Source organism: Crocuta crocuta, unplaced genomic scaffold (genome assembly GCF_008692635.1).
Source record: "Crocuta crocuta isolate KB4526 unplaced genomic scaffold, BGI_CrCroc_1.0 scaffold217, whole genome shotgun sequence".
Taxonomy (NCBI): domain Eukaryota; kingdom Metazoa; phylum Chordata; class Mammalia; order Carnivora; family Hyaenidae; genus Crocuta; species Crocuta crocuta.
In genome coordinates, this window is record NW_027532208.1 from 2,698,888 (window position 1) to 2,723,694 (window position 24,807).

At 53.5% G+C, this 24,807-nt stretch overlaps 2 protein-coding genes across 5 annotated transcripts in view; one reads left to right on the forward strand and one right to left on the reverse strand.

The window, feature by feature from the left end:
• LAT2 (linker for activation of T cells family member 2) overlaps window positions 1-4,731 on the forward strand; it is a 14,824-nt gene extending 10,093 nt beyond the window's left edge. For all 4 annotated transcript variants that reach the window (XM_077777841.1, XM_077777840.1, XM_077777837.1 and 1 more), the window contains 2 exons: window positions 231-339; window positions 3,892-4,731. In XM_077777841.1, the coding sequence (XP_077633967.1) occupies window positions 231-325 (95 nt within the window). In that variant the 3' untranslated portion in view covers window positions 326-339; window positions 3,892-4,731. The remainder of the gene's footprint in view (window positions 1-230; window positions 340-3,891) is intronic.
• Window positions 4,732-5,994: 1,263 nt separating this feature from the next.
• RFC2 (replication factor C subunit 2) lies at window positions 5,995-24,807 on the reverse strand. Its single transcript, XM_077777850.1, has 11 exons — window positions 24,360-24,807; window positions 20,775-20,844; window positions 17,938-17,979; window positions 17,559-17,665; window positions 14,301-14,402; window positions 13,509-13,609; window positions 12,171-12,328; window positions 11,891-11,956; window positions 10,604-10,684; window positions 9,057-9,170; window positions 5,995-7,506 (listed from the first exon to the last, which is right to left on the reverse strand). The coding sequence occupies exons 1-11, from the start codon at window positions 24,512-24,514 to the stop codon at window positions 7,396-7,398; spliced, it is 1,107 nt and encodes a 368-aa protein (XP_077633976.1). The 5' UTR covers window positions 24,515-24,807; the 3' UTR covers window positions 5,995-7,395.

The following is a 24,807-nucleotide window of genomic DNA, read 5'->3' on the forward strand; positions in this document are numbered from 1 at the left end:
GGGGGTCGGGGAGAGGGAGGGAGAGTTGGGGGTCTGACCCGGGAGGGCCAGGCGGGGAGGGCCCCGTCGCTGACTGCACGGGGAAGCCTCTGGCCCATCGGTGGCCGCAGTTGCCTTGAACCCTGTCAGCCGCCCCCCAACCCCAGATGTGAGACCGACACCCACTGTTCAATGTGGCGTTTCCCGGAGGCTGTTTTGCAGCCGCCGGTNCTCTGCCCGCTGGTCCGCAGAGCAAGGCCAGAGGGACGCGCCCCTGTCGCTGGCAGGAAGCCCAGACGAGGAGCCCGATTACGTGAATGAGAGCGTGGCGGCCACAGAAGCCTAGTGAGGACCTGGAAGGTAGGTGTGGCCCCTTCTCCCCGCTGCCTCACAGGCCTGGGGGAGCCACATGGGGGTCCCGGATGGGGTCGAGGGGCGGCACCCATGGGCACTGAAATGGGGGGCTCTGTCGGGCATTGGGACAGTGCTCTGAGTGCCGGGCCTCTGAGCAGCCCGTGCCCACCCCGCGCCCGGCTCCCACGTCAGGCACAAGGATCTCAGGCCATTGTGGGGGGTCAGGCCCAGGAGGCTGGAGAGTTGTGGGGTGAAGGGGTGGACTGACGATGGGTCTCTGAAACCCTGAGCGAGTGACTTAACCTTCTGGGACTATTTCCTCACTGGCAAAACGGTGCAAATGGAACGCAGCGTGTGAAGGACAGAGGGACAGGGGTGGGACCTGGAGACAGATGACAGTGCCCATGACAGTCGTGGCTGGACCGTGCACAGAGCCCGCTTCGTCAGCCCATGTGGGGCCGAATGCTCATGCACGCCCTCTCGTGGTGCCCCGAAGGCACAGAGAGCTCGGTCACTGCCCCGGGTCCCACTTGGAGTGGCCCTGCCACTGCGTGGGAGGCAGGACAGACCCCAGAGTGCCCTCAGTCTTCACCCAGGGGCGGGTGGCTGTCAGCGGGGGGCTCCTGGGCTGTTAGAGCACCCACAACAGGCTGGGCCGTAGAAGCTGAGCCCACGAGCTGAGCCCACCGCTCACTCACTGCCCCTCCCCCAACCGTATCTCCTGGCACCTGCCGTGGACAAGTCAGCCTTAACTGCTGGGGGACAGTCATAAACAAAATCCACTCATGGGTACACGATTGGCTCAATTGGTGGAGTGTGCAACTCTTGATCTCGGGGTTGTGAGTTCGAGCCCTATGTGGGGTGTAGAGATTACTTAAAAATAAATTTTTAAAAGTTTTAAAAAATTAATTTCTTTATTTTTCAGAGAGAGGGCATGAGCAGAGGAGAGGCAGAGAGAGAGAGAGAGAGAATCCCAAGTGGGTTCCACACTGTCAGTGCTGAGCCTGACATGGGGCTGAAACTCAGAAAGTGTGAGATCATGACCTGAGCCGAGATCAAGAGTTGGACGCTTAACTGACTGAGCCACCCAGGCGCCCCTACTTAAAAATAAAACCTTTAGGGAATAAAAGTCCACCCAAATCCCTGACCGTTCAGGACTTACACTAGTGGGAGAGATTTCACAGATGGTTGCAGGCCGAGAGGATAGGAGGTGGCATGTTAGGGGCTGATAAGCCCTGTGGTCCTGCGACTGGGGAGGGGAGGGGCAAGGCGGCCGTGGGCTCCTTCCTCGCCCTGCTGGCCTGGCGGAAAGATTTGCAGGGGGGCAGCAGCGCCCCAGAGGGTCTGACCACAGTGGGAGGCACAGAGCGAGGCCGGCACCTGGTTCTCTGAGATGGAAGAGGGTGTGGCCTGGGGGACGAACAGGATCCCTGGATGCTGAGGAGCGAATGGAATTCAGGTGGCAGCGAGGTGTGTGTGGGGGTGCTCGGAAGCCAGGGAGAATCCAGGCAAAAGGTGACGTCCTGGCCCAGGGTGAAGGCAAACATGAATAGGGTTTGGTTTTGTTTTAGATTTTTTTAAGTTTATTAATTTAAAAAAAAAAAACTTAAATGCTTATTTATTTTTGAGAGAGAGTACGAGCAGGGGAGGGGCAGAGTGAGAGGGAGACACAGAATCCGAAACAGGCTCCAGGCTCTGAGCTGTCAGCACAGAGCCCCCACGTGGGGCTCGAACCTAAGAACTGCAAGATCATGACCTGAGCAGAAGTCGGTCGCTCAACCGACTGAGCCACCCAGGCGCCCCAAGTTTATTCATTTTTAATTAAGCTCTACACCCAACGTGGGGTTCCAACTCAGGATCCCAAGATCCAGAGTCGCTCGCTCTTCCGAGTCAGCTAGGCGCCCCTGTCTCCATGCATTTTTATTTTTATCTTTTTAATTTATTTTGAGAGAGTGTGAGCAGGGGAGGGACAGAGAGGGAGAGAGAAAGAATCCAAAGCAGGTTAGTGCAGAGCCTGACTTGGGGCTCGAACTCACGACTGTGAGATGGTGACCTGAGCCAAAATCAAGAGTTAGATGCTCAACTGACGGAGCCACCCTGGTGCCCCAGTCTTCATGAATTTGTAAAATCTCTTGGATGGCTTTGTTGACCCCACTGGTTAGCATCCTATGTTGCTTCCACATGCTTGTTTTCCCTGGTTTTTCCTGTGCTTGGTTTCCAGCCTCACACCATTGTGGCTGGAAAGGCATGTGGTATGATCTCAGGTGGCCTAGCATGTGGTTTGTGCTGAAGGATGTCCCACATGCACTCGAAAAGAATGTGTATTCTGTTGGTTTTGAATGGAATGTTCTGTATTTGTTACATCTAAAACGAGAGCAGGTTTTGAAGGCGGAGCCGACATGACTCATTGATGCATTGGGTGTGGGGGGCGCCGGGTAAAGAGGAGCGGGGGGCGGCAGGTGTTCCCCTGAGCAACAAGAGGCTGTCACTGTTCTCAGCTGAGGTGTGGGGAGGCTGCAGGCAGAGCATGTCTTGTGGGCAAGACCAGCTTATTTCCAGTCCTGTTAGGCTGGAGGTGCCCATGCGGGCAGTGTGGGCAGGTACAGAGCTGAGCCTGGGTCAGGGAGAGGCCAGGCTGGAGACAGATGTGGGGTATCGTCATTGACAGCACAACTGTCACCAGGGATAGCGAGGCTGAGAGGGGAGCCGGCCCTGAGCTCTGTCCCCTGGCCCCAGGCTGGGAGATGGGAGCAGCGGAGGCCAGTGTCCTGGGCCCCAGAAAAGCACTTCAGGAGGGTGTGAGAAGGCACAAGACAAGCGGAGACTCACCAAGCACTGATGGGCACTGGTGGTGGGAGATTAGATGCAGTTCTTGAATTCAGAACACGGGAGTCTCAAGATAGGGAGTGGAGAATGTTCTAGAAGTTCCACTTGAGGTGGGAGCCGAGAAGCAGAGACATGGGGCAGGAGCCAGAGTGGCTGTGCAGGTTTCTGAGCTGAAAGAAATGACCGTGGGACATAGGGTGGCAGAAATGACAGAGCAGACTCAAGCTTGGGGTCTGGCTACGGCCGATCAGGGCCTTTGTGTCCTGCCTCCTGTCCACACAGGGGGCCACACTCCGCGGCCAGCGGCCACAGTGGCCTGATGGAGGCTGGAGTGACGCGATCTCTGGATTTGAATAAGTAGAAGGGCTGCCAGGCAAGGCAGAAGCAGGGCTGAGTTAGAGCAGGCGCCCCTGGCAGTGTCCTTCTGGGTGGGACGGGAGAGGACGTGGCCTTGAAGGTGAGCGCGGGTCGCGACAGAGGGCATCCCTGGTACAGATTAACCCCAGCCCAGCCGGGGTCAATGAGCACAGGCAGGATTTCAAAGGGAAGGAAGGCAGCTTGATGGGCAGGCCCACTTCTCAGCCTCGCTGTAGGAAGGTGGCTGGCCGCTGACCATCGCCACACCTCCTGACCCTGACCCTGACCCTGACCCAGCCATCCTGGTGCGCAGGGAACAGAGTGCTGTCGAGGCAACCCTTTTCCTTTTAACAAACCTTTTCATCTTCGTTCAAGGAGCCGAGGGAGCCACCAAGCTCAGAGGACTCTTTACTGTGTCCCCAGAGGTCACTTCTCTCGACTTGCCCAACCGCTGGACTCCCCAAGGTTACTCCCAGGAGAAGCGCTGATGTCTGAGGACCATCGGCCGGGTCACGGGGGACAGTGGGGAAAGGACAGTTACAGGTGTAATTACCACCCCCTCCCCGCACCCCTGCCCACCCAGCTTCTGCAGGAGCCCAGAGCTCCTGCTGCCATCGGACATCCAAGATTCAGGGCAAGTTGCATCCCCACGTCTAAAACACCGTGCCTCGCTGGTACCCCTGTGCTTTTCTGCTTTGGATTCAGGTCCCAAATTACTGACTGATGTCGGGTGCTGGGATCTTTCTCATGGTCCAGAAGCTTGTACAGTTAATTTATATAGGCGGAGCCATATTTAATAATCTACATCTCCGGGTAGAGATTCGGGTCTATCCCGCCCCCCTAGAAGCATTACACGTAATGTCAGCAGAGTTAGGGTGAGCCCCAGCACCCCTTTCTCTGGGCCTCAGTCCACCAGGAAGACATGAGGCTACAGGCAACTTCGTGCCTGCCAGTGGGAACGTTTGCCGTGGACAAAGTGCATCACGACTGTGGAGAAGGGGCGGCACGCAGCGGCCGAGGGGTGCCCCTCGGTTGCCCGGAAGTCCTCCCTGCCCCGGGACCGGCCTTGGCTGAGCTCACTGAGCAGAAACACAGCCGTCTCCTGGGAAGGGCAGGGGCCCAAAGGGACCTTCTGAGTCAGAAAAGCCACAGCCAGAGAAACAAGATGCTTCCTTCAACTGAAACATCTCAATAGAGCATTTTCATTTAAAAGTAGCAATTCTCATGTCTGCTCTCTCTGCTTCATGCAAAACCTTCTAAGGGCGTGAAAGTCAAGCCTCTTGCTTAATGGAAAGGGACCTTCCCCAAGGCCGAAGGCGGGGCAGGTGGGGGGGGCGGGGGGAGGCGTGCTGGGGACAGGAACCTGGTCCCAGGGCCCAGTCCTCTTTCCGTAAGTTAATGCCACAGGTCGGGAGATAAGGAGGGGAAATGACACAATTGTTGGCCACTTGTTCCCACCGAGGAGTCCTGATCCCACAGGCGCAGATGGAGTGGGGAGCGGCAGGGCTACGGTGGGGCTCCAGGCTGTGGGTGGGGGACAGATGCCTCTGGGCCCTGGGTCCCCCCTGCAAACCTCTCCAGGACCACAGACGCTCCAGGTGAAAAACACGATGAGGAAACTATGCTTCTATAAAACCTCACCTTGCAGGTTGAGGACCTTAACTCTTATTATTTTTTTAATTTTTTATGTTTGTTTATTTTTGAGAGAGAGAGAGTACAAGTGAGGAAGGGGCAGAGAGAGAGGGAGACACAGAATCCAAAGCAGGCTCCAGGCTCTGAGCTGTCAGCACACAGCCCGATGTGGGGCTTGAACCCACGAACCGTGAGATCATGACCTGAGCCGAAGTCAGACGCTTAACTGACCGAGCCACCCAGTCTGTCTTGAGGACCTTAACTCTAATTGAAGCCCTGACCCCAAGAGCCAGTTATCTGGGAGCCCTTCCTGTGTCGGTTTAGTGTCCCCACCCAACAATGTGGCCTGGGCAGGTGACCAGGCCTGCTTGGGAGGGATGGCAGAGTGGAAGGGGGCTCTAGAGCTGCTGGGGCTAAACCTGGGTTGGGAGAGGATTTAAGGAAAGGCGCATGGGCCTCCCTGGCTGTTCCAGTGCCATCTGCGTTATCTGCAGCAGCAGGGACACAAGGCGAGCTTCTGGGACCCTCTGTCCACGAGCCCACGGGGCAGGAGCCAGCATGGCACACAGCAGTTTTCTTTTAAAAATCTTTTAATGTTTTTTTTTTTTTTTTTTTTAAACTTCTGAGAGAGAGAGAGAGACAGCATGAGCAGGGGAGGGTCAGAGAGAGAGGGAGACACAGAATCCAAAGCAGGCTCCAGGCTCTGAGCTGTCAGCACAGAGCCCGATGCGGGGCTCGAACCATGAGATCATGACCTGAGCCAAAGTTGGATGCTTAACCTACTGAGCCACCCAGGTGCCCCACAGTTTTCTTTTTCTTTAAAAAAAAAAAAAAAAAGAAATTTACATCCAACTTCAGCTCAAGTTATGATCTCACAGTTCATGAGTTTGAGGCCCACGTCAGGCTCTGTGCTGACAGCTCAGAGCCTGGAGCCTGCTTCGGATTCTGGGTCTCCCTTTCTCTCTGCCCCTCCCCTGCTCACGCTCTGCCTCTCTCTCTCTCTCTCTTTGAGAGAGAACTGAGTGAGGGAAGGGCAGAGAGAGGGAGACCCAGAATCTGAAGTAAGCTCCAGGCTCTGAGCTGTCGGCACAGAGCCCGCGTTGAACTAAGGAACCGTGAGATCATGACCTGAGCCAAAGTCGGACGTTTAAATCGACCGAGCCACACAGGCACCCCCACCCACAACTGTTTTCAATGAAAGCTTTCACATGAGCCCACCGGTCACCGGAGCTGGGGCCCCCCCACCCCTGTAACACGACATCAGGGATTTGCTTCAGAACCACCGGAATGGGGGAGGGTGGTGGCAACGCAGAGGACAGCAGAACGGCCATGGGTTAAGATGGGTGGTGGACATGGGATGCTCATTGTATCGTCCTTTCTCCTTTTTATGTACAATTGAGATTTTTAAATAATTTTTAAAAAATGAAAAAAACTACCTCACGGGCGGGGAGGCAGGGAGCAGTCACCCAAATGATTATAAAACTCCCTGGGGAGTTCTAAGCAGCATGCACGGCCTGGAACACCGTCCCGTGATTGCTGCCCGTCCTGCTGAAGGGCCCCCTGCCCCAGGCTCTTCTGAGATGTCTATCGAAATAGTAAATTATGCAAACCCTGCCCTGACCCCATGAACTGGGAAGGACTGAGATTAGCTTGATCAGTCTGTCACCTACATCACCTTTCCTACTTGTAGGATGCTAGGGGCAGAGACAGGAAGCCGGTTTTCCTGGTGGCCTCGTGTTACCACCTTACTGCTGATAAAACTGTATGTTTTTTTTTTTTTTTTAATGTTTATTTATTTGGAGAGAGACAGAGTGCATGAGCGAGGGTGGGACAGAGAGAGTGGGGGCGGCGGGGAGAGAATACCAAGCAGGCTCCACGCCATCAGCACAGAGCCCCATTTAGGGCTCGATCTCATGAACCACGAGTTCATGACCTGAGCCGAGATCAAGAGTCGGATGCTCAACCCACTGAGTCCCCCAGGTGCCCAGTACAGCTTTTTTAGGAGCTGAAGTGCCACACAGGCCCAGACCGGGTGCCATGGCCTTTGGGGGTTCTCTGGGGCCTTTCCATCTGTCACCACACCCATAAGTCTGAGGCTGAGCGCAAACACTTATGGAAGTCGCGTGAAGGTGAAGGCCACGACTGTGTGAAAAGAAGGCACGTCCCCATGCTGGTCTAAGGCAGCATTTTTTTTCCAAATCCGAAGGCGCTAATTACCGTGTCATCAGATCCGATGAGTACTCCGCCCTAACTGGCCACCGGGGCCATTGTCTTCTGACACAGCCTGGCCAGGAGCCCTGTCATCTGCAGAAGGGAGTTCACGCCTTCTGCTATTTTCATGTGAGTGTATCCAATTTCCTGAAAAGCAAAGCAAATGTAAATCTGGTTAATACGTGAGGAGCGCTTTCTGTTTTTCTTCAACTTGAACTAATAGTTTACTTAAACTTGATGCAATGAACTCACACTCCCGCTGGGAAATAAACTCTCAGTCATAATGGGTTATATTTAAAGCTCGGTTTATTTGTTTCTAAGAGGATATTGAGATATTTCCTTGTAAGATACTATTAAGGGGGGAAAAAAAAGCCAGGGCTTGGAGAAAATATTAAAATATTTATAGAACACACATCTGATAAAGGACTTGCAGCTAGAATACGTAAATAACTCTCAAAACTCAAGAACAAGAAAACGACCCAATTAAAAAAGTGGTAGACTTGAACAGATGCTTCCTTGAAGATGATGGAAGGCAGATCAAAACACGCAAAAGGACTGGACGTCACCAGTTACTGGGCAATACACATTAAAGCTCCAACCAGATGCTACTACACACCTATTAGAACGGCTTTAGAAAATATCAACCGAACATCCTGAATGGCGGCCAGGCGGTGGATAATCTAGAACACTCACGCTGCTGGTAGAAATGCAAAATACCCCAGTCACTTTGGAGATCATCTGGGCAGTTTCTTGAAAAGTTAAACATGCCCTTACCATGACAACAAGCGATCTCAGCTCCTGGGAAGTTACCTCACAAAAATAAAAATTTACGTTCACCTTCCCACTAATTCATGCACACAAATGTTTACAGTGGCCTTATTTGGAGTCCCCAAAACCCAGACACCCAAATATCCTTCAACGGGGGAACATGCAAATGCAGTGCGTCCGTACCGTGGAGCACTGCTCAGCAATGAAAGGAATGACCCACCAACAGACTCAAAAGCGTGAACAAATCCTAAATGCATTAAGCAAAGTAGAAGCAGCCAGACTCAAAGGCTCCCTATAAATAAATAGGTAGGTAGATAAAGGGGGGAGGGGCACTTAGGTGGCTCAGTCATGATCCCAGGGTCCTGGGATCGAGCCCTGCATCAGGCTCTGCAATGAGTGTGGAGCCTGCTTGGGATTCTCTCTCTCCCCCATCTGCTCCCTCCCCGCTCACAGTCTCTCTCTCAAAAAAAAAAAAAAAAAGGCTCCCTTCTACTTGATTCCATGTATAGGGCATTCTGGAAGATTCTGTCCCTGCAAAGAGGAAACACAGAAAATAGATCAATGGTTTCTGGATGCTGGAGGAGGAGCTGACTACAAAGGGGCACATGTATTTGGGGGGCAGGGAATCCCAGAGCTGTGGGATGAACACTTTTGTCAAGAGAAGGCACCCAGGAAGCTCACTGTGCTCTATGTAAATTATACCTCAGTTACCCTGACCTTAAGGATAAATGGAAACAAATCATTCTTGAATGAAGAGCCACCCTAAGGAACCCTAGGTCGCTGGCTGGCGGGACAGGCTTCAACCATCTCCTGGACCCCTGCCTCTGCGTGGTTGAGACCTTCGCTGTGCACCTTCCAGGGCCAGGCCCATGAATGAGACGAAGAGACCAGGGCGTGGCCCATGTCCCCGGGAGAGTCCTCTCACTGACCTTGATGAACTCCAGCTTCAAGTACTCTGCCATCTGGAAGGTTTTACACACTCGGAAAATGTTGCCAATGATGTCCTCCGGTGAATAGCCGAGATGCCACAGGTGAGCAAGGATCTGGGCAGAGGAGACAAGGTGGGAACAAGGGTACCGGGGCCGGGGGGGTTGGGGGGAGGGAGACGAGAGGCTGAAGCCACACCAGTCTCTGGCAGCGACTCAGTGGAGGCAGGTGGGCTACACCCTCTGGATTGCCCAGGGGTCAGTAGTTTCCCAGCAGGTAGAGAGGATGGCACAAGTGTTTTATTGCTTATTTATTCACATTAGGCTCCGAGCTCGATGTGGGGCCTGCACTAGGCACCTAAGATGAAGAGCTGCGTGCTCTATCGACAGAGCCAGGCAGGCGCCCCAATATCACAAACGTTTGAAAATGCGCTGCATGATCTACTACAAGGGCCTGGTACCATCTTTACCCAAGGCTCCTGAAGGCTGGTTAATCTTCGCAGCGGCTCCTGGGGAAGGAGGCAGAACCGTGTCTGCCTTGTGCTCAGGAGCTGCCAGGCACAGGGTGCGCCCCCTGCAGGCCTGGCCCCACCAAACCTCCACTGAGGCAGAGCCCTCCCAGCCTCCTGCCCTCTCAAGGCCCCAGTTCCAAGCCCGCCCAGGCCACGGGGTCTGGGGTCACTTGTTTTACTTTGGTGGCATCCTGGGGTGGACGCAGGGGGTAGGGAAGCTCTGTGTTCATAAATCTGAAGGCTGCCTTCAGGCCATGTGTTGGGGTCTCCGCCCAGGTATCCCCCCTTACCCTCCGGGTTCACGGTATGTCTGGCCCCGCCCTAAACCCAGTCCACCTCTGGCCTAGTTTGCTGGCAGTGGGGTGTGGGGGACCTCCCAGGATCGGGCCTATGGCCTGAGGGTCACCGGCACCCTGAAGATGTCCCTGGAATCTGTACATGGGACTGGGCTCCATCATGAGCCTAGAAGCCCCCGGTCCTGCCTCTCCCGGATGACCAGGGACCGCTGGGTCCCAGGAAGCCATTCCCACCCTCCTCAGGCAGGGCGGGAGGATGAAGTCTCCCTCCCGCAGACAGACGGCGTCACTGAAACGTAAGGAGTTGGGCTGGTCTTTCCTCAGGTCTCGGGTGGACAGAGTCCCCTTGTGGGGGATATAATTATAGTACAAAGGTGGGATTCTGAGTCACGGGTTGAGTGCTTGGCAACAGTGTGACTTAGAGCAAGGAATTGAGTCTCCCAGAACGAGTTTTCTTCTCTGACGTGTACCCAACTCCTAGCCTCATTCTAAGAATTAAGTGGAGGGTGTGCCCGGGTGGCTCAGTCAGTTAAGCATCTGACTTCGGCTCAGGTCATGATCGCACGGTTCATGAGTTTGAGCCCTGCGTTGGGTGAGCATGAGCCCCACTTTTCTCTCTCTCTACCCCTCATTCACACCCTCTCTCTCAAAACAAAAACAAAAACAGTGGAACAACACACGTGAAGTCCCTAGCGCAGAGCGGCCTCCCCACCCCCACTTGGGAAGAGGGCGTGAGGCCAACCTTGTAGGCTTCATCGATGTTGGCGTTCACGCAGTGCTGGATCATCTCCTTCACCAGCAAGGGGTGGGGCTCGTCGCAGACCTGGGCAAACCGGAAATGAAGGCCCGTGGGGCTGAGGGGGCCCAGCTGGGGAGGAGCCCCGACAGACCAACTGCAGGGCCACCAGCGTGACCAACCCCCCAGCTGCCTTTCCTCCTCGAATTCTCTGGCAAACACAGCCAGGTTTGGGAACGTCAGTGAGGAAGGGCTTCTGACACCGCGTAGACTTCCCAGGCAGAAGCTTAGCGGACAGGGGCTGACAAGAATCTTCTGTCTCACTGGAAGCCATCAGCCACACACCTCAGGTCACATGGGCCTGCCCAGAATCACTCAGAATCCACCGAAGAGCCGGGAGGCCTCGTGGGCCAACCTGCCACCCGGAGTAGGAACAGGCTTTCCCAGGAGAGGGCCCCTCGCTTCAGAGTGTGGGAGTGAAGAGGAGCCTCTGGGGGGTGGGGGTGGGGTGCGGGTGTCCCTGAGTCTGGGGCCGCCCCCCGCCCCTGCCTCCACTGGCCCGGAGGCCCCACTCCACCCTCCCACTCAGGACCCACACTAACAGCTTCTAATGACAGCCTTCTGCCTCTGGGATAGTCCTGCGCCACCCCAGGGTGTGTCTGCCCAGCTCAGGTCACTTCCCTCAGAAATCGAGCTTTCCAGAGCCCTCAAAGGTCTGCTCCCAGAAGAGCCGGGGCCTAAACTATCTAGAGGAGACTAGGCAAGTTCCCAGAGTGTCCTTGAAAACGCATTCACCACAGGGGGCTCAACAGGCTTTCAACACGGCTTTCTTAACCCGCAGACCTGATAAGGTCCAAATACACCGAGAGCTCTCCCCTCTCTTATTTGGGGGGAAACCGGCCTCCAAAGTGGCATGCAGACCCCAGGCTGTCAAGATGGAGTAGCCAGCTTTCAAAAGTATCCCTCTGTGGACGTAGGAGAGTGGCAGTGTCTGGCCCTGGGCTGGGGGGTGCGGAGGGTGTGGGGTCAGCGCTCGCCCTCCGTCCTCCTGCGCCAGCGGGGCCGTCTGATCTGGGGGCGCGCGGCGGAAGCCTGCGTCCTCGGCCATCAGGTGCGGAGAGCCTCTGTGTGCAGGGCCACACGAGGACCCTCAGGGTGACCCTGGGGGTAGGTGAGCGACCGCGTCCGACACCCCCAGACTCTGCGCAGAGCAGGGGCCCCCCAGCACAGGCACCACCGCCATGGGCAACACTGCTCTGCAGAACCCCCTGGGGGCCCCACTGGCTCCTGTACCTTGAACACGTTCTCACTGTTGATGAAGCCGAATCCTGAGAAAGTCGACTGCAAGTTGTTCAGCGCCTGTGGAAGAGCGACGACGTGGGCGGAGATTTGCAGTCCTGCCTCCCCCCTGCAGGCTCCCCCCTGCCCCCCCCACTTCAAGGATCTTCCCTCCTTCAGCCCCAGGCCCCAATGGTGTGTGGGGTCCACATCCTGTCTGCGCAGCGGTCACTCCCCGCGTCTGCCCCCAGAACGAGGGGCAAGGAGCCCAGGGGTTGGCGGCGGTGGCGCACACCTGCCTCATGTCTCCCTGGGCGGTGAAGATTATGGCTTCCAGGCCGTCATCTGTGTAGGGCACCTTCTCCTGCTCGAGCACGGTCATCAGCCGGGCCAGGATCTGGGCATCGCTCAGCTTCGTGTAGCGCAGGACCGCACAGCGGGACTGGATGGGCTCTGCACGGGACAGGAGGGTGAGGCTCTCTGCTGATGGCGGCGCGGTGGCACTGAGTGCGCGCGNAGAGGGCCAAGTTTCAAAGGATCAAGCAAGCAGTGGCAACAAGAGAGGCTCTCCCCAGCACGGCCTCCGGCGGCCTCTAGAAGGGAAAAGGACCCTCCAGCATAGAGACCTCCACGTGCCACAGCGTGCTGCCAAGTCAGGGCTGGGTGCTGGGTCACCATGTGTGCTGGGTGTCACCGCCCAGCCGGTGAGCACAGGACATCTGTATGGCTTCTGTGCGGGCTCCACAGGTGATTCTGACCGTAGCCGCGGCAGAGAACCACCACAGAGACAGAGGCAGAACTCTGGAAGCTTCCCCGACATGAGATTTGGACGATGACGGTGGCTTCTCTACGACCCCCAGCCCCAATCTGGTTCCTCTGCCGTCTACACTCTGTGCTCACACATGCTCCTGTGAGCTGATACGTGCATCAAAAAAAAAGCTGGGAGTCCTAAGAGCCAGTCCATTTCAACCTGTCTGGAAGCAGGAAGCTCCACAACGTAACCCTGATTACATATTTGGTTTATCAGCACAGATAAGAGGAGCAATTAGTGCAGATCAGTTCATACTTAAAAGCAACTAGTAGGGGCGCCTGGGTGGTTTGGTGGGGCTGAGTGTGGACTCTTGATTTCCGCGTGAGGAGGCAGACCGACCTTGGGGAGGGGCAGCCAGGGCCCGGGCAGAGCAAGCTGATGGGCACGCTTCCCCAGAGCGGGCGGTTCCTGGTGACCGCAAAGCCCCGCGTGCAGCCTGAGCGCGTGCCAAGTGCTCAGAGCGCGCAGGAAGTGCAGGAGCACACCCGCAGCAAGGCAGTGACCATGGCGCTGTGTGCAGCTCGAGAAGTCACGTGTGCCTGCGATGGTGCAAGAGTCAGATGGGCCTGGGGTTCCAGTCCCAGCTCTTCTGCTGCCTTGTGACTTTGGGCAAACCATCCAACCTCTCTGAGCTCCAGTTTTCTCACTTCTAATACAGAGCTAATACTACCTTCACATAGAATTGTAGATGATTAAATAAAAAAGCTCATTCTGTAGTGCCCGGCCCATGGTAGGTGGTCAGAAAGCCCCTGCTGTTCTGTTGATGAAGGGCCGACCCAAGCACCACACGTGGGACCCAAGCCATACAGAGCTGAGCCTCACCTATGATTTTATCTGAAGCATTACAAGCAAGAGCAAAGCGAGTCGTTTTGGAGTAGATTTCCATGGTTCTCCTCAAGGCTTGCTGGGCTCCATCGGTCATACTGAGGAGAAAAACACATGGGCAGCTTACAACTGGGACCCAGGGCCCAAGGGACATAAGTCCCTCCCCGGAGCCCCTGGGAGCCCTGGACTGCACACTGAGCATACTCAGCTTTTCTCCAGGACCCCTTGTGGGTCTCACACAGGCAGGGGGCAGGGGGCACTCGCCGCAGTGGGGTCTGAGGCAAACTACCTGAGCCAGGGCGGGGAAGGGCACAATGCGTGAAGGTGAAGGAGAGTGGGAAACACCGCCTTCCCGTTACAGAATGAGTTAAGTCACAGGCATTAAAGGTACAGCACAGGGGCGCCTGGGTGGCTCAGTCGGTTAAGCGTCCGACTTCGGCTCAGATCATGATCTCGTGGTTTGGGGGTTCGAGCCCCCCATCAGGCTCTGTGCTGCCAGCCAGCTCAGAGCCTGGAGCCTGCTTCAGATTCTGTGTCTCCCTCTCTCTCTGTCCCTCCCCTGCTCACGCTGTCTCTCTTTCTCTCTCAAAAATAAATAAATATTAAAAATAAAATAAAATAAAATAAAGGTAAGGTTTAAAGCTCAGGCCACTATAAAACTGTTTTCTGAAGATGTGATAAGCCAGTCAGCCCCAGAAGTGCAAAGGTGAGAGCTTTCCCTCCTGAATAAATTAAGCCCGACAGGAGACAGAGAAATCAAGGTCATGTGCACTCAGCAAAGCATTCTACCTGTCTGCCTCATCGAGGATGATGATTTTGTGCCGCCCCTTGGGAAGGGTGACTTTCTGCTGGGCAAACATCTTGATTTTGTTCCTCACGACATCAATGCCCCTGAAACAACACAGCAGAACGGTACTGTCACCCTCAGAGACAAATCCGGGTATCTTCATGGGGACTTCCAACTGCCAGAACGCCACCAAGGAAACGATTTTAGTTTCTAGGTTTTGGGGGCAATTCTAACTTTTTATAAGGATCAACAGATCATTAATTTTATTCTTTCCTGGAGGTCTCCCAAAAGACAAATTTACTTACTTTTTTTTTTTAATGTTTTTATTTATTTCTGAGAGAGCAAAACAGCATGAGCAGGGGAGGGTCAGAGAGAGAGGGAGATACAGAATCCAAAACAGGCTCCAGGCTCTGAGCTAGCTGTTAGCACAGAGCCCGACGCGGGGCTCGAACCCACGAACCATGAGATCATGACCTGAGCCAAAGTCAGATGTTCAACCGACTGAGCTACCCAGGCACCCCGGGGGGTTAATAAATCTAAAGTTGGAACTATTTCATAATTATGGACCATTCTCTCAAAATTATAAGCCACAGAGTTTTCAAAAGTATGAGTCTGATGAATCAAGTGTGAGTAGAACAAGTAACGATAGGCTAGGACCTACTTGTATTTGACACCTGGACTCTGAATTTACGAAATGGATCAATCTCAGCTCATTTGTGACAACAGATCAGTGGTGAGTCGTATTTGAAGAGCGTTGCCGGTTTCGAGGATATACGGATCTTCAGAACCAGCAAAGTATAGGGGCGCCTGGGTGGCTCAGTCGGTTAAGCGTCCAACTTCAGCTCAGGCCAAGATCTCACAGTTTATGAGTTCGAGCCCTGCATTGGGCTCTGTGCTGATAGCGCAGAACCTGCTTCAGATCCCGTCTCCCTCTCTCTCTGCCCCGCCCTCAGTCATGCTCATGCTTGTTCACTCTCTCTCTCTAAATAAACATTAAAAAAAAAACACCCAGGAAAATATTAAAGAGGTCAGAACCATGTCCTCAAGGAATGGTTGAGGCAAAGGCAGCCTCTATAGACATTTTATTCAACAGTTCCTAATTTCGTAATCCTCTACTATTTTTATCTAAAGAGTAAACACCATGGGGGCTTCTGGGTGGCTCAGTCAGTTAAGCTTCTGACCTCGGCTTGGGTCATATCTCGCAGTTCATGGGTTTGAGCCCTGCGTAAGGCTCTGTGCTGACAGCTCAGGGCCTGAAGCCTGCTTCGGATTCTGTATCTTCCTCTCTCTCTGCCCCTCTCCCGCTCCTGCTCTCTCTCTGTCTCAAATATAAGTAAACATAAAAAAAAAAAAAAGAGTAAACAGCACCTCATGCCCATCATGACGACCGTACGCTGCCACCACCACCACCAAAAACAGAAAATAATGACCATTGGTGAAGATGTCGGGGAACTGGGCGCCACTGATGTGACTGCAAAGTGGCGCAGCTGCCATGGCGGGTCCTCAAAAAACACAGAGTGACCAAAAATAACCCTGTGATCCCATTTCTGAGCACAGATCCAAAATAGCTGAAGCCGGGTCTCAGTGAGCTGTCTGCCCACCCATGTTCACGGCAAAGCAACACAAGCAAAACACGGCGGGTCTTCCCACCGAGGGTGGGGGGTGGGAGGGGGCACTGTTGGCTCCTCAAAGGGAAGGGCTTTCTGTCACCCATCCCGACAGGGACGAAGCGTGAGGGCGTTCTGCTGAGCGACACAGGCCAGTTACAAAGAGACAAATACTAGAGGTTTCCACTTACAAGAGGTCCCTAGAGGAGTCAAATTCACAGGGACAGAAAGCAGAATGATGGCTGCCCGGGGCCAGGGGGGAGAAGGACGTTGACAGTCACTGTCGAATGGACAACCAGTTTCAGTTCCACACGGAAATGAGTTTGGGGGGATGGCTGCGTAACAGCATGAGTGCACTTGACACCGCTGAACGGTGTTCTAGAAACTTCTGAGGATGGGAGGAATCCAGCTGGCTCAGTGGGTAGAGCATGCGACTTGTAATTTCAAGCCCCATGTTGGGTGTGGAGATTACTTAGAAAAATAAAATAAAATCTTGAAGAGCATAAAAAATATATAAATAAAACATTTAAAAACATTAAAAAATAAATAAAATTTAAAAAATAATTTTGGGGCGCCTGGGTGTCTCAGTTGGTTCAGCGTCCGACTTCGGCTCAGGTCATGACCTCAGGGCTTGCGTGTTCAAGCCCTGTGTTGGGCTCTGTGCTGACAGCTCAGAGCAGAGCCTGGAGCCTGCTTCTGATTCTGTGTCTCCTTCTCTCTTTCTACTCCTCTCTCTTTGTGCTCTCTCTTTCAAAAATATATAAACATTAAAAGAAAAAGTTTCATTAGAAAAAAGACACAAATGGAGCACCTGGGTGGCTTAGCTGGTTAAGTGTCCGATTTGCCGGGCGCAGTGGCGTGAGCCTGTAGTCCCAGCTACTTGGGAGGCTGAGACAGGAGGATCACTCAAGCCCAGGAGTTCTGGGCTGTAGTGTACTATGCCGATCGGGTGTCCGCACTAAGTTCAGCATCAACATGGTAACCTCCCGGGAGCAGGGGGCCACCAGGTTGCCTAAGGAGGGGTGAACCGACCCAGGTCAGTAAAGCGTCCGACTTCAGCTCAGGTCATGATCTCAGGGTCCGTGGGCTCGAGCCCCACATCAGGCTCTGTGCTGACAGCTCAGAGCCCGGATCCTGTTTCCGATTCTGTGTCTCCCCCTCCGTCTGCCTCTCCCCTGCTCATGCTCTGTCTTTCTCTGTCTCTCAATAATAATTAAATGTCCAAAAAAAAAAAAAAAAACCCACCAAGTAGCAGTCCCTGGGTGGTTCAGTCAGTTGAATGTCGAATGTCCTACATCAGCTCAGATCATGGTCTCATGAGCTCGAGCCCTGCATCCGGCTCTCTGCTGTCAGTGCGGAGCTTGCTTTGGATCCTCTGTCCCCTTCTCTCTGCCCTCCCCTGCTCATAACCTCTCTCTTTCTCAAAAATAAAAACATTAAAAAAGAGAAAAAATGACAAGCAGTTCAAGTGCTTATGATGCCATGTCTACAGACAAGAGACCCTCGCCTTGTTCACCTGAGGATCAAAGAAAAACACAAAGCTGGCAAGACAAACTCGAGGTACAACATAGACCTGCAGACAGGCGGTTTCTACGGCAACGCAAAACCTCAAACACTTGCCCCCCTTCAGGCGGTCCTAACTCCCAGGCGTACCTGTCATTTGAGGCGTTGAGCTCCAAGACCGCGTCCTTGAACGCCGGGCCCAGCAGGGCTCGTGCCAAACACAGGATGCTCGTTGTTTTGCCCGTTCCTGGGGGGCCCTAGGAGGAGATGGAGAGGGCTTCAAGCTGACAGAATGAACTCGCCTTAGCTCTCGAGTTACTGTCTCCTGCCGTTGCGCTCGCCTCCCCGCTCAAACCTCCACCCCAAATCAACACAGCCGCCAACCTGGACGCCTGGAGCGGACACTTCCCTGCCAAGGGGGACGGCTAGGGCTCCGGCAGCCTCTCTGACTGGAAGCTCTGTGCACTTCAGCTCTTGGAGGGAGAGGGAGACTCTAAGACATCTGACAGGCCCAGGCCCGAGTACTTACAGCAATGATGATATTGGGCACATTCCCTTCTTTTGCGAAGACCTGCAGAAAGAGAGGTGCATCAGAACGGACTGACCTGCAGACTCAAGGCACCAGGCGTCCCCGGCCACACAGGCGGGTGGAGTAGCACGGCCACCAATTTCTCCAGGCAGATGCCCCACAGAGCTCTCACCTCTACAGAGTCCGAACCAAACTCCTCACTCCCCGCCACACCTGAGACCCTACTCGGGCTTCCCCTTGTGTGGACAGTCAACGTCGCCAATCCTATTGCCCACGCCAGGAAGCTGGAGGCCGTGGGGCCCCTGCCTCACAACTGCCTCAGTTAGAGGCCTGGCCGTTCTCTCTCCTTTTTTTTTTTTTTTTTTTTTAATTTTTTTTTTTTNTTATATCAGGTCCATTTCCTTCTCTTCAGCCACGCTGCCACACCCTTTGCCCATCACCACCTCTCTCCCAGATCGCTTTTAACTGGTCCCCACTCCCCATGCATCTTTCCCTACTGCAGCCACAACCAATTTCCCAATTTTCTAGAACACACATCTATTAAAACCTTTGCACGTGACTGGAGCCGTCAGAGGGCCCCTCACTGCTCTCACTGTGAAGCCCAAACTCTTCAACAGGGCTCATGAGGCCCCACCCACCCCACCGGCTCATTTCTCATCCTCCCACCCCCCCCCACAGTACACACACTCTACGTCCGGCCTGGTCACTCTGTGGGCTCCATGGGCCAGCAGCATCAGCATCCCCTCCTGGGAGCCTGTTAGAAATGCAGATTCCCTGGCCCCACTCCAGACCTCCTGGCTCATGATCTGCATTTCTAACAAGACTCCCAGGCAATTCCTGCACCCAGTGATGTCTGGAAGGCACTACTCTCTCTGTGTTCCAATCAGGTGGCATCCCCCCTACCCCCGAACAAGCTAGGCCCTCTCACCTCTGGGCCTTTGCACATGCCATTGCTGCCACTTTCCCTACCTCCGCCCCCCGCTCCCCACGTCTCGCTAACTCTCACTTACGTAGCTTTGCCGTCCCTCGTTCCATTTGAGAATCAAGCTATTGTGAGCAGGTGTGCCCCCTGAGGTGTTTCCACAGCACCCTGTCCCTCCTCTGGCAGGGCGCTCGTCACATTACCAGTTGACTTTAGCCCCCGTGAGAATAAATCCCACCCAGGCAAGGGTCGTGTCTATCCTTTCGACCATCGTATCAACAGCTCCTAACGCTGGACCACATCTGGTGCACAAGAGATACTCAAATGTTTGTAGGATGAGTAAATGTGTAAAATAAATAATATCTCGGTGGCTGGTAAAGTCAAAGTCCCAATTACTGCCAGGACTCCCTCTGTCAGGTCTCAAATAGCTGGGCTTCTAGATTCTTCCCAAAGACCTCTAGAGCGAGGATTTTAAAGCGTGCTCCATGGTGAACAATTCTGCTTGTTCCTGCTCCTCTCGTCCTGAAGCCAGCTGTCCTGTCACTTAGTCCCCCCAGGCAGGGGTTGGCAAATACAGTAAAGGGGTGCTGGGGGAGGAGGGGGTCATCTGGCCTGAAGCCTATTTTTATAAGCCCCCTAGCTAAGAACAGTTTCTATGTGTTTAAAGGATTGTTTTAACAAGCTTTTCTTAAAATGTTTATTCATTTTTGAGAGGGACAGAGACCGAGCATGAGTGGGGGAGGGAAAGAGAGAGAGGGAGACACAGAATGTGAAGCAGGCTCCAGGTTCTGAGCTGTCAGCACAGAGCCGGACGCGGGGCTTGAACCCATGAATGGTAAAATCATGACCTGAGCTGAAGGTGGAGGCTCAACCAATTGAGCCACCCAGGTGCCCTTAACGGATTGTTTTAAAAAATTAAGAATATTGAGGCACCTGAGTGGCTCAGTCGGTTATGCATTTGACTCCTGATCTCAGCTCAGGCCATGATCTCATGGTTCATGAGATCAAGCCCCAGGTTGGGCTCTGCGCTGACAGCAAGGAGTTTGCTTGCGATTCTCTCTGCCCCTCCTCCACTTGCGCTATCTCTCTCTCTCTCTCTCTCTCAAAATGAATAAACATTAAAAAAATTTTAGGGGGGGCGCCTGGGTGGCTCAGTTTAGCGACCGACTTCAGCTCAGGTCATGATCCTGCAGTTCACGGGTCCGGGACCCACGTCGGGCTCTGTGCTGACAGCTCAGAGCCTGGAGCCTGTTTCGGATTCTGTGTCTCCCTCTCTCTGCCCCTCCCCTGTTCATGCTCTGTCTCTCAATAATAAATAAATGTAAAAAAAAAATTTTTTTTTAATTTTAGGGGTTCTTGGGTGGCTCAGTTGGTTAAGTGTCTGACTTTGGCTCAGGTCATGATCTCATGGCTCGGGAGTTCAAGCCCCAAGGTGGGCTCTGTGCTGACAGCTCAGAGCCTGGAACCTGCCTCGGATTTTGTGTCTCTGTCTTTCTGCCCCTCCTCTGCTTGTGCACAGTACGTTCTCTCTCTCGAAAATAAACATTAAAATATTTTTTTTAAATTTTAATAACAAAAAATTAAAAATTAAGATACTAGACAAAGACCTTATGTGGATTGCAAAGACTAAGATATCTACCTTTTATCTTTCATAGCTTTTACAGAAAAAGTTGGCCATCCCTGTGCTAGAACAATACAGAACAAGTCGGAGAAATCCTCTCCAATAAGCCAGCCCTTTAACCATGTGAACTTATCAACCATGGCTTCTAGTCTTCTCCAGACCATCTCTCCATCCCTTAATTCTTCTGGACTCCTGGCTCGTCCCGCCCCTCACTATCTTGGCCATCTTCCTCCAGATGCCTTGAGCCACGATAATGTGACAGAAGATCATCTCAAAAAAAAAAAAATCACTCACCTCCAGCCTGCTCACGGTGTCTTCATTCCCGACAATTTCATTCAGCTTTACTGGCCTGTATTTTTCAACCCTGTTTTTAAGAAAACACATAGAGATCTTGAGAGGACTATTTTCCCAACGCCCCAAAGAAAGAATTAGAGGGCTATCCTGAGAGCTCCGTCTGAAGGTTATAAACATTCAGTTTACATATACGAAATGTTGCAGGCTTTAAATTTCAAGAGGCATCTAAGAGCCATTTGAAAGGTTAAGCGCACAAGGATTGTACACTGAAGGCTTCAGACCCGCTGCGGCAGAGAAACACCTGTTGTTGCTGGACAAGGGCCAGCGCGGGCCATCTGGAACGATGCGGCAGTGCAGCGGCACAGTCGGCCGTCACAATGGAGTCTCAGAGCATGAGGCACCGACATCTGATCTGACAGACGAGGGTGCAGCCAAGCCCCCTTCTCATCCCTCACCTGCCAGTTTCTGCAGCCTTGCGGCAGGTGCACAGCAGGGCTGGCTAGACAGAAACCGCAGGCCGGTCCTGTGATCCTGTGTGACGTGGACAGGCTGGTGGCTCACTCAGACCCCTACTTCTCTTTTTTTTTTTTTTTAATGTTTTTGTTTATTTTTTGAGACAGAGCATGGGCAGGGGAGGGGCAGAGAGAGAGAGGGAGACACAGAATCCAAAGCAGGCTCCAGGCTCCGAGTTGTCAGCACAGAGCCCAAGGTGGGGCTTGAACCCATGGACCACGAGATCATGACCTGAGCCACAGTCGGACGCTCAACCGATGGAGCCCCCCAGGCGCCCCACTACTTCTCTCCTTTTAAATTAATAAGTGATGTTACGAGGACTCTCTCGAGCTCTGAGAACAGACGTGGTAGGAGATCTGCAATGATGTGCCCATCAGCCCTTCCTCGGCCCTTCATTATCCTCTCTGATTGGCCCTCGGCCTGCATCATCTCCAGGAGCAGCTTCATGCCAAGAAGCAGTTTGTCACAAGGTACAGTCGATAAAGCACTCTCCTCCAAGACTAGCAGATGGGGTGCACTTGTTCCTCCTCATTTCTTGTTCATACTCAGCCCTTTCCAGGTGCCAAGCACTGTGTAAGGAGTTCAAGAGCTTTAGGTTCTTTAAGTTTATTTTGAGAGCGAGAAAGCGGTGTGTGTGGTGTGGGGGGCAGAGAGAGGGAGTCCCAAGCAGGCTCCATGCTGTCAGTGCAGAGCCCAGCTCAAGGATTGATCTCACGACTGAGCCACCCAGGTGTCCCAGGAGTTTAAGATCTTAAGGGGAGAAAAATGTAAGGTACAGAAACAAGCAAGACGTTGTCCTTGTTCTAAAGGCCTTTCTTATCAGCAAGTATATACAGCTTAGCGGATCCCACTACAGTGCTAAACTGGTTTTATAAACCAAGGGCTGGGGTACTTGGGTGGCTCAGTCAGTTGAGCGTCTGACTTTGGCTCAGGTCATGATCTCAAGGTTCGTGAGTTCAAGCCCTGCATCAGGCTCACTGCTGTCAGCACACAGCCCTCTTCAGATCCTCTGTCCCCCTCTCTCTGCCCTTTGCCCACTTGCGCTCTCTCAAAAAGAAATAAAACATTAAAAAGCTTTCTCTACATTGCCATACGGCTCACTCCCTGAATTCCAGTTTTTGCTGAAATATCATCTCCTCAAAGGCCTTCCCTGACCACCAGACCCACTTACCCCATGCCACGTGTCACCAGCAAATATACCCCATGCCTACTTGTCTATTCTTTACTCTTTCCTTATCCGATGGGAGCTCATGACAGTAGAGTGTAATTTGTACAATGAAATATCCTAAGCATCCAGTGTTGTGCATAAAAAATGTAACTCAAGCCACATATGTAATTTTACACTTTCTAGCAGCCACCTTAAAAAAGGTAAAAAGGGGCGCCCGGGTGGCTCAGTTGGTTGGACATGTGACTCCCATTTCAGCTCAGGTCATGGTCCTAGGGTCATGGGATGGAGCCCTATGTGGAGCCCTGCATTGGGCACTGTACTAAGAGGGGAGCCTGCTTGAGATTCCTTCTCTCTTTCTCTCTGCCCCTCTCCACTACACTCTCTCTCTCTCTCAATTAAAAAAAAAAAATTAAGGTAAAAAGAAAACGGGCAAAATTAATTTTACTAATAATTTATTGAACCTAGGGGGTGCCTGGGTGGCTCAGGCGGTTAAGCATCGGACTTTGGTTCAGGTCATGATCCCACATTTCATGGGTTCGAGCCCCATGTTGGGCTCTGTGCTGACAGCTGAGAGCTTGGAGCCTGCTTCGGATTCTGTGTCTACCTCTCTGTCTTCCCCTTACCCACCTATGCGCTCTCTCTCTCAAAAATGAACAATAAAAAATTAAAAAAATAATAACTTATTGAACTTAATATATTCGAAAGATTATTATTACAACATGTAGTCGATGTGACAATTATTAATGAGTTTTAAAATACTAAGTCCATTGGGCGCCTGGGTGGCTTAGTCGGTTAAGCGTCCGACTTTCACTTAGGTCATGATCTTGCGGTTCATGGGTTCGAGCTCCGCGTCGGGCTCTGTGCTGACAGCTAGCTCAGAGCCTGGAGCCTGCTTCAGATTCTGTTTCTCCCTCTCTCTCTGACCCTCCCCTGCTCACGTTGCTTCTCTCTCTCTCAGAAATAAATAAAACATTAAATAAAATAAAATAAAATAAAATAAAACACTAAGTCCTGGGGGCACCTAGGTGGCTCAGTTGGTTGAGCGTCTGACTTCAGCCCAGGCCATGATCTCATGATTCGTGAGTTCAAGCCCGGCGTCAGGCTCTGTGCTGACAGCTCAGAGCCTGGAGCCTGCTTCGGATTCTGTGTCTCCCTCTGTCTCTCTTCTTCCCCTGCTCATGCTCTGTTGCTCTTTCTCTCAAAAATAAACATTAAAAAATAAAAAAATACTAAGTCCTGGAAATCCAGTGTATTTTGTACATTTACAGCCCATATCAATTCGGACCAGCCTCATTTCCAGGGCTCCCAATAGACTCAAATGGCTGGTGGCTGGGGGACTGGCAGGACAGCTGTGGATAGTCCGGTGGGCTGTACTGCACTCTTGCTCTGGTCAAGATTGGGGGGTGGGGGGCTGGAAGGATGGGCACACACAGAGGAAGGAGACTAAACCATTGTCACAAGCACAGGGAGTCGGGCCGGAGCGGGTCGTCCATACCACACCTGTGCCGGAGAGGTGGCTTCCTCTGTCACTAGCTCCTCTTAGCTACTCAGGATGCACCTTGTGCACGCAACCCCAAGTCCCGAACCTGCCACCGACATCAGAGTCGCCCCAGGCACAGCGCCCGGCGCTGAGTAGGTGGTCACGGGGGCGGCTATTATCACAGAGGACCGAGACCCCCCCTTCCAGACTTCAGACAGGCTGCTCTTGAGCCAGGTGGGGTCAACGAAGCGCATCCCTCGCTCTCTCCAAATACTAATGTACTCGACGCTGCCCCGGGGCCTCCTGCCCCGCTAAGAAGCCCCTGGAACCATCTCCAGCCCCTGGACCCCCGCCCGGGGCGCGGCCCGCCCACTCGCCCACCCACACCTCCAGAGCACCCATCTTGTATGGCCCGGGCCCTCACCACGGCAGCTCGTAGTGGCTGGAGCTGCCTGCGGTCTTGACGGAGGCGGGGGCAGGGTCCTGGACCCCCAGCTCCCCGGCGCCACTGCCGCTCTCCTGCACCTCCATTCTCCCGCCGCCTCTTCCCGCGCCCGAGGCCCCGCCCCGTGACGCCATCACGCAAGCCCCGCCCGTAGCACGCCGGGAGGACGCCGGTCGCCCGCGGAAGCCTTGGGCCAGCCCCTTTCGCGCCTGCGCAGAGAGCACCAGCGTGGCCGAGGTTAGCGTGGGCGTCGGTTGCTAGAGGCCGCGGTTGCTAGGGGAGGCCTGGCGTCCAGCCTGCTAGTGAGAGAAAGGCGAGACCCGACCGCATCGACTTCCGAGAAGGCAGGTCGCTCCAGGAAGGGACGTTCGGCGGTTTTTGTCTTTGTGTGATTGGTCTGGGAGGCCCCGACAGCGCGGCTGGTCTG